Source organism: Phalacrocorax carbo, chromosome 18 (assembly GCF_963921805.1).
Source record: "Phalacrocorax carbo chromosome 18, bPhaCar2.1, whole genome shotgun sequence".
Taxonomy (NCBI): Eukaryota; Metazoa; Chordata; class Aves; order Suliformes; family Phalacrocoracidae; genus Phalacrocorax; species Phalacrocorax carbo.
Genome location: NC_087530.1, coordinates 7,240,020 through 7,250,832, shown reverse-complemented (window position 1 = coordinate 7,250,832; position 10,813 = coordinate 7,240,020). Strand labels below are relative to the sequence as shown.

The 10,813-nt window shown below is 44.9% G+C and overlaps 1 protein-coding gene across 15 annotated transcripts in view; it reads right to left on the bottom strand.

The window, feature by feature from the left end:
- Positions 1 to 1,252: 1,252 nt before the first annotated feature.
- DNM1 (dynamin 1) overlaps positions 1,253 to 10,813 on the bottom strand; it is a 71,095-nt gene continuing 61,534 nt past the window's right edge. For 5 of the 15 annotated variants that reach the window (XR_010375661.1, XM_064468877.1, XM_064468880.1 and 2 more), the window contains one exon: positions 1,253 to 3,332. Coding sequence is in view for 11 of the 15 variants with exons in the window: in XM_064468877.1 (XP_064324947.1) it covers positions 3,260 to 3,332 (73 nt within the window). In the remaining 4 variants the exon portion in view is untranslated. Of the gene's footprint in view, positions 3,333 to 7,524; positions 7,562 to 10,813 lie in introns of those variants that run through there. The other 10 variants (XR_010375662.1, XM_064468879.1, XM_064468884.1 and 7 more) reach the window with 5 other exon arrangements.

The window sequence follows — 10,813 nt, the reverse complement described above, 5'->3', positions numbered from 1 at the left end:
AAGCACCAAACAACAGGAAATAGCTGTTATGCAGGTAAGAGAAGACCTTGTTTGGCAAGGTTTTAGATCAGTGGACAGCATCTTATTGTGTCTGGGCAGGGTAGCTGGTTATTCTCATCAGAACATACTTAACCTTTGATAACCAGCAGATTAGAGGTTTGTAGTTTTGCAAAATACAGCTCTAATATTTACTTGAATAAATACATAGTTTTGCCTTCAAAAATGTAATATTCTTAAAGAGCAACCCTATATATAACACCAGGGACAGATGGAACAGTTCCAGTGAGGGGAAAAATAAAAACCCAAACAACCACAAAACCACACGACAGGGTAGGACAGACAATGGTTATTGCCTCAGTTAAGTAGAAGCTGAAGTTACAACCCATGAAAACATGGAGGACTGAGATATCTAGAACACACACAGGAAGGAAGCACCAGAGATCTAGTCTATTCACCCAGCCCACACCAGTATCTATGATTAAAATCTTCAAGGATACCAGGGAGCTTCACCAAGTACTCAGCCAGCTGTAGCCAAGAGCACTCAGGGCTAAACCAGGCATCAAATATTACCATGATTTAAGTCAAGCCCAATGCTCCTGGTTTCTTCCTGCAGTAGCGCTGGAGCCCCATTACACAGGGGCTGAAGGAATCTGCTGCAGTCATTGGGCTAAGAGTGCTAAGTTCAGGAATTATGGAGAAGCATGGTTGTCACTGTGAGAAGCAGTGACCGTGATCCAAGGCCCACAGCACTCACTGTTTTGGCATGGAGACAGTAGGAACAGGTTTACCCAGTTTATACCAGGGAAGAACACCCACTTCAGCCTAAAAGCTACTTCCAAGTAGGAGCTGGCCATGTGTCGCACTGTGGTTAGACTGCAATGCAGACACAGGCCCAAGAGACACTGCTTGACAGAGAAACTACAACTCAACACCTCCTGGCTGTGGTGCACAAGTGCCCTAGGCAGAAATAGCTTCTTAAGAACCAAGCAATTTTGTGTGCTAAAATCCCACCTTCTCTTTGTCCAGTCACTGAAGCACCTCACTGCATTTTCCTTTACCATGGAGAAAGGGAGTTCACTTTCACATCTGATGAGCTGTTTCACTCTACTGCAGCTCCTGGATACCACTCTTGGTGCAGACCTGTTCCACCTTCCCCATTAGCAATACCACCTGCTTGCATGTATAGTTTTTTAAGCTCTATGGGATGAAAAATTAGGTTATTATTAAACAGTTTGAAAATCACCCAGAGAAAGAGCAAGAGAAAGAGAGATGGTTTTATTCTAGTCATGGAGACCTTCATTATACAGAAACAATAGTTTATTTCATCCAATAAACAAGAGTGACATGTAGATCACAAACTGCATCACAGCTACTACCAGCACTGAGACAGTTCACCCACAAGTCTGGGGTAATACAATAACCCAACTGCACACAGCAGAGAATTTAACAATCAGCTCAAAAACTCAACATCAGGATTTGGTTAGCTTTTTGGATGTGTGTGTGTATATATATATATGTATATAGATATTCTTTCCCTACTTAAGTATTTCCTAAAATCCACATGGAAGCACAAATGGCTTTAAACACCTGGACATATATAGATCTTTCATCTTATATATATATTTATAGATATTTATAACAGTAAAGATATGTTTCTCATTACTACAATTACTTGTTTAACTCCTTTAAGCAGCTGGGAGAGGAAAAAAAAACAAAACCAGTTTCACTACAGTCACATCTGATATGTGTGTATCACAAAATACAAACAAAACAAGCCATGTGTGAGATTCGAGTCAGACCACTCCAGGACAGAACAGCTAAGAGGCAGGCAAAGAGTCTCAGAGGGAGCAGGCCTACATGTCAAATGGTGGTTTTGGGCTCTCCGGGCGGGAGGGACTGGCCTTACCCGGCCGGCTGGAGTTCAGAGACAAGAAAAACAAAGAAAAAAGGAAAAGGGGAAGGGAAGGAAAAGGGGGGAGAAGTAGTAAAACAATAGTTAAAATACAGAAAGGAACTGGCATCAAAATAACAGAGGATCCACAACAGAAATTAAGAGCAATAGCACTGAAATAAAGTAACTGAAATCTGAATCAGGCCTGGTTGAAAGCCTGCAACACAGGTGGCTCATTTAGCTCTAGTAGAGACATGACATCCAAGATGCACAGGGTTGGTATATTTTTAATTCTGAAGTGGTTTTCAGGGGTTTTTTTGTTGTTTTTTTTTTTTTTAATACATGTAGCATGAAAAGTAAAACCAAACCTTAAGAAGATGAGTTGCAAACAACAACGGATACAAGTTTCCCCAAACACGTACCATCCACATGCAAGAAGAAAAGGCTACGGAAGAAGTCACCACAGTACCCAAAAAACACTGAAAGATGTGCTTATTCAAAGCAGAAATATTTTCAACAAAACATTACACAGCAAACTCCCTGAAAACATTTGGTTGTCCATTTGCAAGGGGGAAGAAGCGTATCTGTTCCCCTCTCCCTGCTGGATTCGGGAAAGTCAGCCTCATTCAGGAAAATGGTGATGCAAGATGACTGCTGGCAGGAGCCAGTGCATCACCAGCAGGATTTCCCCGGCTCTTTTAGGGAGGTGGGTGTGAGCAGGTCCATGTGCTCCCTGCATGCTGAGGTGTGCATGCTATCTTAGACTTCACTCTAGCAGGACTATGCCGATCCATTGAGTTTCCCCCTTTCTTGATCTCCCTGCCTCACTTTGATATAAGGTTGATTGCACTGTCCCAACAAATTTTTGCACCTTAGAAGTCAAACTAATACACAGAACATCTAATCTGTTCCTAACAGTGTCACATGTTTTGACAGTATTTCTTCTAAGTCACACTGTTGTCTTAACTACGAGAAAAGAAAATAGCTACAGGTCAGTCCTAGGTGCTACAGCTAACTGATGCAGGCAGGACACTTATCCAGGCTAGACCAGGCAGATGAAATAACTGGACGGACAGCCACTACTTGGACTTAAGGATGTCCCTGTGGGTGATCTCTCCAAGGAGCCTGTGTACTTCAGGGATCCATGCCACTGAATGAAGGCTACTCTACGCTCACAAAGCAATACAGGACGCATGAGTGAAGACGAAGAGCTCAGTCACTAGGCTAGTGTTTTACAACACGCCAGGAAGGGGTGGTGGGAGGCAGAGATGTGGGATGGATGAGGGGAGTGACTGTGGCTGTGGAAGGGAGGGTGGAATGGGGAAGCCGCCAGCCCGGCATTCGTCGCCAGCTGTCTACAGCCTCGAGTTATAAATCTAAGAGGGACGGTTCAGCCGGTCGGATTATGGTAGGTCGAGTAGGTGAGGCGGGGCCCCTTCTGCTGTGAAAAAGCAGAAAACAAAAACAAGAAAACACACACTGTGGTTAGCACAGCAATCGCAGTCACAATCACACATGCTTCTCCACCTCGCCTGAGCCACCAAGAGAATAAAACTTGAGGCACAAACTACTAGAGTGCAACTCCACAAAGTAGACCTCCAGGTTTATATTAGGCCTCACACTGGCCTTTCTGCACAGCACGGATCACCAGTAAAGCAATCTGCTGGACAGCCAGTTTTGCGGCCCCTCTGAAATTTGGAAGTGCAGAGATTTATTGCCAGTGAGTGCACTGGCTCTGGAATGAGAGTTGAGAAGCATGGACAACAGTGAGCTCCTGTATCAAGCACATGACAGTCACACAGCATGGATGGGGTCCTCTGAGACACGCTGCTGTCAGAGGTTCTTGGCTGGTTTGGAGGAGCACCTTCTTCCCCTGCCCTCAAGGCTACTGCAAGCCTGAGATTCCCTATTCCAGTACATGATACTGATCTTTGATGCTAGGGGCAAGCTTGTTGCGTTCAGTTCTCTAGTTCTCATGCTCAGCAAATACAGCTTCTACTTCCTTCAATAAATGGAACTTTGGCCATTACTACTCCATTCCGTTTCAGCTCTTTTGCTGGTACTTTAGCTAGGTACGTGGGCAGCACCTGAAGTGCTTACTCTCTGCATGGATTAAGTGTTCTAGGATCCCCTTCCTGTAAAGGGCTGGGGAAAAACAAAACCCCAGAAAATACAAGGCAACGCCCCTGTCACCTCTCAACTCATTACTTGAAAGACCACTTCAGACTCAGACTACAGGCTTTAAGAAGTGTACAAATATAAACTGTTCTGTAAATCAGTGAGTCCAATGTATGTTTTGCCTCTAAAGCATGCTCCCTGCAGTGTCTGTAACCTAAACAGCATCATGATGGTGTATCGTTATAATTAAATTGTTCAGTACCAAGCCAGAGTAGTTTTACAGTCCAAACTGCCTGAAATGCAAAGACCAAACCCAACAGGATGTGGACCAGGTAGAGAGGAGGTATTTTCACTGATCATACAGAAGCAGGTATTACAGAATCAATGCCTGAACAATCCCGCACTGACAAGCTTTGATTTAGATTACAGAGAATCAAGTGACAGCTGGAAGTTAAGGCCCTCCCCTAACACACGGGCTGAGGGAAGGGAAAGGAAGAAGGGAAGAAGGGCAGAGGAGGATATTTGCACCAGCAGAGCCTTCTGCAGGTAGGGAAGTCTTCATTTTGCACTGACTGCAAGTCTATAATTGTGCTGGTACCAGAGGAGCTATTTATGGGAGTAAGCTCTCATCTTAGCAAGTGAACCAGAGCAACTCTACAGTCCTGTTTATTACACCTCAGCAGAATTCATTGCTCCGTATCTATTAAACCCCAGATCTCAAAACAATTACAATTACTTGTTCCTTGCCTTGGAAAATTATATATGAAAAGATTCAGACACTGAAGCATTTCCAAAGTTATTTCCTTGACTGAATATGTCAATGGGGACTGCAAGACCCCATTGTCAGAATGCCAATCAAATTACTGCTCCTGTACAGTAAATAATGATTGGACTGAGCTAACTTGGAAATTACAACCACCTTGGAAGGCTGCTGAAACAATACCATCTCCCAGAAGCAAAACTTGCAATGAGATGTTACAGCTGGGGAATCTGTGACCCTGAGCTTCATGACACGTGAGATCTGTGCATTACCTCTAAAGGGTGCTCATGGTGTAAGTGCAGCCATACCACCCATTCAATGGCTACCACTGTCACTGGAACAGAAACAGCACTTGAATTAAAAGCCTTACAAAACTTCAGCTCAACCTTTAGTGAGATGCTGTTGCATTGCCACATGAAGGCTTTTTAAAATTTATTTAGAAGCTTGAAGGGTTTTTTGCATTTCAGGAGTTTGGACAGGTTGTCCTAAAAGCCTGTGTGGATTTACATGAAAGGATGCTTGAAGTCACTGGACTATGTAATGTGTTCTGGCAAGAGAGGCCACTTGACCCTACCAGAATACACAGGGCTGAAGTACAAGTAATTTTCAGGTAGACGGGCTGCTTTTTTATGATGTACTATGATTGATTTTTGCAGATACTTCTCTCAGCACTCAGAGCATCTTAGGTGGAGGAGCTGTCACTTTTTAAAGTTACAGCTTTTGTCTCTGCCCAGGGTTTTCTGGAGACACTTGCAGGATCTGCCTGGTAAGGCTGCAGAAGGCTTAAAACTGTTTCCCAGCACAAAAAGGGACACAGAGGTCTCTTAAGCAACACTTACCCCTGAAATGCTGCTTCAGTCTGTCTCACTACATTGCTAGCCAAGCCGTTTTACATCATTGAAAAGTCACTTTCCTCTGTCAGAATAACAAGGAACAAAGTTTTGCTCACAGGGCAGCCTGTGGCAGTCTCCAGTACACAGGAAGACCTAAGTCCTGGCAGGAGCCCTGTTACACTGTTATGTCCCTTGAAGTCAGTCTTTCAAGCTATACCCAGACAGAACACTGACCTGGTCGTGCCTAGAAACAGACTAATAGAGAGTTCTGTTTATAAGGACCTAACAGAGATGGTAAAACATTACAATTATTTCCTTGTTCTGCAAAAGGTTTTAGGTGGGGTTATTTTGGTGCTGTTTTGATTTTTAGTTTTTTATTTCCTTGGTGCTCTTTATGCCAGTTTAAGAACAGAACGCCCCATAACAGCGAGTCCCAGAATGAGGTACACACAACAGCAAGCCTCCTTCCTGAAGTCGTACGCCAAGATGCATGTTTCTAGGACTGCCAGGGATGTCTACAGTAGGCAGAGTATTGGAGGAAACTGCTGATTGCTCCAACACCTCTGCAGTACGTCACCAGTGAGGAGGGCTGACGGATGACACCCTCAAAAGACGTCAATCATGAACAATCACTGCATTGGTTTAATGCGATGTGGCACCTCTCAGCTCTAACTGCAGTTACATGCAGCAGTAACAGACACCATCTGCTACAAGATAGGGCCTATCTGTGAACTCCCCTGCCCTGGAACAGTGGCTTGAACTCATGCTATTCTTAAGATAGGACTTGAATACACACTTCTGTAGCTCACTCTGCCACAGCCAGCAGCAAGGAAATCTACAGAAGCTGCTGCTCCACTCCTCTCAGACCTTTCACTTCAAGAAACAAATCCACAGAGAGAAAGGACCCAACACACCCGCACCTGCCTTGTTCTGCCCTATCCACCCCTTTGCCAATAAGGGCTGGAGGTTCCCAGGAAAGAGACTCAGGAGAACTTGCAAGATCTCCCTCTCTACACCCCCACCCCTTAGCATTAACAGGACAATGTAGAGTTGTTGGGCCAGCACAGTACATATGAGTCTGCCCCAATACCCTGCTACTTCACTGAACAAGTACAATGCTGCAAAATGCAGGGAGAGATAGGAAAGGGAAACAGGCAGGAGCTCAGGGCAGAGTGTTTGGGGGGATATGGATCCCTAAACCCTTCCTCTCGCAGGGGCAGAGGAGGGAAGACAGTCTGAATGGAAGCAGAAGAGGATCCTAGAAGGTAAAGGGTCAAGTGGCAAACAAGCAGAGGGAGTTCACTTCCGAGGGTGATGATGGGACACAAGGATAACAGGGCACATTCAATGTCAGAGTTACCCTGCTCTCAAACATGGAAGTCCTGACATTAATGGCCCAAGCTCCCCCTGCCTTCCATGAGCACTAGGGACACAGTGAGAAGGGGAGCACTTCTGCAGCCAGACATTAGAATATAAGAAGAGGAGTCTGAACTAACAGCTCCCCAAGTCTATATCTCGATCCTACCAGAGCTGACAAACCAAATCAAAACAGATCTCATTCAGCTGATCTCCCAGTCAGTGTGGATATAAGCCAAATGAAAGACACTCACGGTTTAGACCTTGTTGCCAGACCTCATTCCCCCATCCCACATCCTCTGTCTGCAAGTAGAGAAATGGTCCTCTAGTAACCTTCAGTCAGGTACTGAGGCTTTCCCAGCTCCTGCAGCTCAAGCACTGCTCTGTCTCTGATCATCCAGTTCTCTGTTCAAGACTCCTCCCTTTATGAGATCCTGGCAGAGGTGGTTCATTGGACAAGGGACTCTGTTACTAATACAAGAACTAGGCAGCAGAGGTGAGCTGCAGAGCAAATGGAGGATGGGGACACAATGACTCATGCATTGCAGGGAGAGTGCAAAACGTACCGTGGCTGCCAGTCCTCAGGGGTCACTGATAGTGATTCTGAAAGACAACATGAAATCAACATGGCAGTTCAGACAGTTCAAGCAGAGGCCGCACAGACTGTCAGGAAGGTGGAACAGAGACACACGCGCTTGCACAGACACACATTTGCATGTCACCCTCCAGAACACGGCATGTGTGCACTGCTGGGTAGGGCTCCACTCAGCCATGCAGGACTTCACACACAATCACAGCCTCATCTTTGCGTACATCCAGAACCCTGTTGTGCACCAGGCTGTGTCGAAAGCCATCTATCTGTTCACACACCTACTGGCCATTTCTCACTCACCTGTCCACCAGTCTACTCACACATTCAGGAGGATGTTCGTACCTGCTGAAACAGCAGTACACCTAGGGGTCTCAGACCCACCAGCTGGGCACAGGTAACTTGACTTGTCTCTCACTGAGGGTTCCTATCCCCTGACCATATTAAATCCTAGAGTTGAAACAAAGAGCTCAGGAAAGAGGGAGATAACATGCAGTCCTGAGCACAACTCAAAAAGGCAAGAAGCAGGTGAAGACTTCTGTTTTGAAGGTCACAAATCATGAGATCAGCTACTCTGACCTCCTGAATAATTCAAGTCATAAAACTGTATGAAGTTATGCTTACAGTGATGCTGATCACTTGCATCTTTTTCTTTAGAGATACCAGAGAACCGAGAACCCTATAATGCCTTCAACAGATTTTTCCAATGGTTAAGTCATTCTCACCTAAACTTTATTCCTCCTTTGAGCTTGCCTAAGCTCTTTCCCCTACTGTTTCTAGCAAACCATTTTAAACTGAAGCTACTAAATACCTGAATATATTCATAGTTTTCTTTCCCAAAGCAAATCCTCCTGCACAGCTCCAATAGGCAGATAGTCCGAATATAGTCCTTCGCCACACACAGATAAGACCTTACATTGTTTGTAACTTTCAGCTCCCAAAGGTATGTATTTGGCAATACAGACTTCCATAGCAGACTGAATAAATGCTAAGTACAGAGGCAGGATGGTAAGTCTTGTTTTAAGTGTACTTAATTATATGCAGAAAAACCTTCCTGCACAAGAAAATGGACCATGTGGTGTTTATACATGAAAGCATGTGTCTATACAGTTATGTTTATAAGAAATAAGTGGAGCAACACTTGTCTAAGTTCATAATCCATAAGATCAGATGCACACACAAACTGGAGGCACAAAAACTGCCAGACTTCTACACTGGCATCAGTGTGCCTACACATGCGTAATACATCCAGCCACCACCATGCACTTCCAGTTCACTACATACCACCAACTCCTACAGCAAAGCCCACTCATACCATATACAAGAGCTTTGTTCCTCACACACACGCACACACAATAGTGTAGCCTGGTTAGAAAGGGAAAAAGATGGGTATTAAAAAGAGCAACAATGGAGATGGCATTCGTTCACCCATGGCAGAAGGACCGAGTCCAAGTGCTAGCAGAAGGAACATTCTTATTCTATATACAGGAGAGGAAGAGAAAGAGTCCCTTGTCATTGGAAATTCTCCATTCGTCAGAGAACTCAAATGACAAGCTGGTATCAGGATCCGGAGGAGTCTATGAACAACTGGAAGAATCAGAGAGGGGGATCAGAGAATGAACATCACTTCAGCTTCTAGAATTACATTCTCAACTCCAGATCAGGGTAGCCTGTAGCATGCAATCCAACCTACCACCTCTCCTAAAGCAAGGGATTGCTTGGTTAAGTAAGAAACGTTCTTCCTCTGCTCCAGTGCTGCCTTACCTTCCCCTAAACCCTTCTACCTCATGCAAAAAGCAGAAAAGCCATTAAGATAGGCTATGACAGATTTCTTCAAAAAAGGCCAGTTCATTTCAGCCCATTTGGGGAATCCTATTACGATGATCAGGTATATAGAATATTTTTCATGAGTGAAGAAATGAAACTGAATGAAAGAAGATGTAGACAGAAAGAAGTATACTAAAAACAAAACATAAAAGTAACAGTATATGGAAAAACAGGGTCACAAGAAGCAAGAGTCAAAATACACAGCAGAGCATGCTGACATCCATAGGTGCCACCAGCAGGGCTGCAGTCCCTGAGGCAACACTGAGCACGAGAAGACAAGTTACTGTGGGAGCTGCATCAAGGTGCATAGGGAGGACTGGGGCAGAGGCACCAAGAAAGTAAAACCATTTGCACACACCAGAGTCAGAAATTGGTCTGTAATTCCTTTGGACTCATCCATCTCTGGGCTGGATACAGCCTGGCAGAGGACACTTCCCCTCCAAACAGGCAGTGCCAAGTATGAGCTGGGGCACTATGACAGGAAGAGGACTGAACTGACCTTGCCATATACCATCACCACCCCTTGGCTGGCTGGGTGCGTTCACAGAAAATGGCAAAGCTTCAGATGACATGTGCCACCGGCACTCGCTGGAAAGGAGGTATTTTCTACAAGGGAAGTGTTCCCTCTGGCATGTGATTGGGGAATTTCTGGATATGTGCATTCATTACTCTGCAATTACCTTCTCTTCCTCACAGGGAGACCAAGTACCCAACCTAAAAGCATTCCCAGTTCCAGACTGCCTCCTAAGTCCTGTTCAGGAACACGTGCTTACCTGCACAGGGGATAATCCCTTATTACTATGTTGAAGTGTATTTGAAGTGACTCAACAGGAAAGGAATTAAGTTTCCTAATGGGAGAGCAAAGCTGTGTGATTTGAACCCTTTAGACTGGAAAAGCGTTCAAGTTGATTACAGAAGAACAAAAATGCCTTAAAAAAAAAAAAATCTATTCCCCTGTCACTGATATTGCAATATCACCTAGCCAAAAAGCATCTGAACAGCTTAATGAAGGTCTCTCCAACTCACCTTGCAGAACTCTGCACCAGGAGAAAAGGGGCAACTTTGGGGAGGCCTACGCAGGGGAGAACTGCCTTGAAAGGTGTACTGTACTCCAGTCCTGTGTTTTTTCTGGTGACCACCTCCTAACTGTGAGCAGACGCATTGGTATGATTGCTTTAATAAAGCCCTTGGGCACAATGTCCTCTTCCCCCAACCTTTGCACAGAGATCTGTGCAGAGCAGATGCTGCCCCTCTGTTCCTGAGAGCTGCCTTGGCATTGCCTCATCTGTACAATGAGATATGAGTGGACAACGATGCTCCTGCTTATGGACCTAATTCAAATACTCCAAGACTATACCCACGCCATGCACTCCATTCTCCTTCTATGGCCCAGGCAGCCTAAGTACTGCCAGGGCTACTATCCAAAAACTGGGCATATC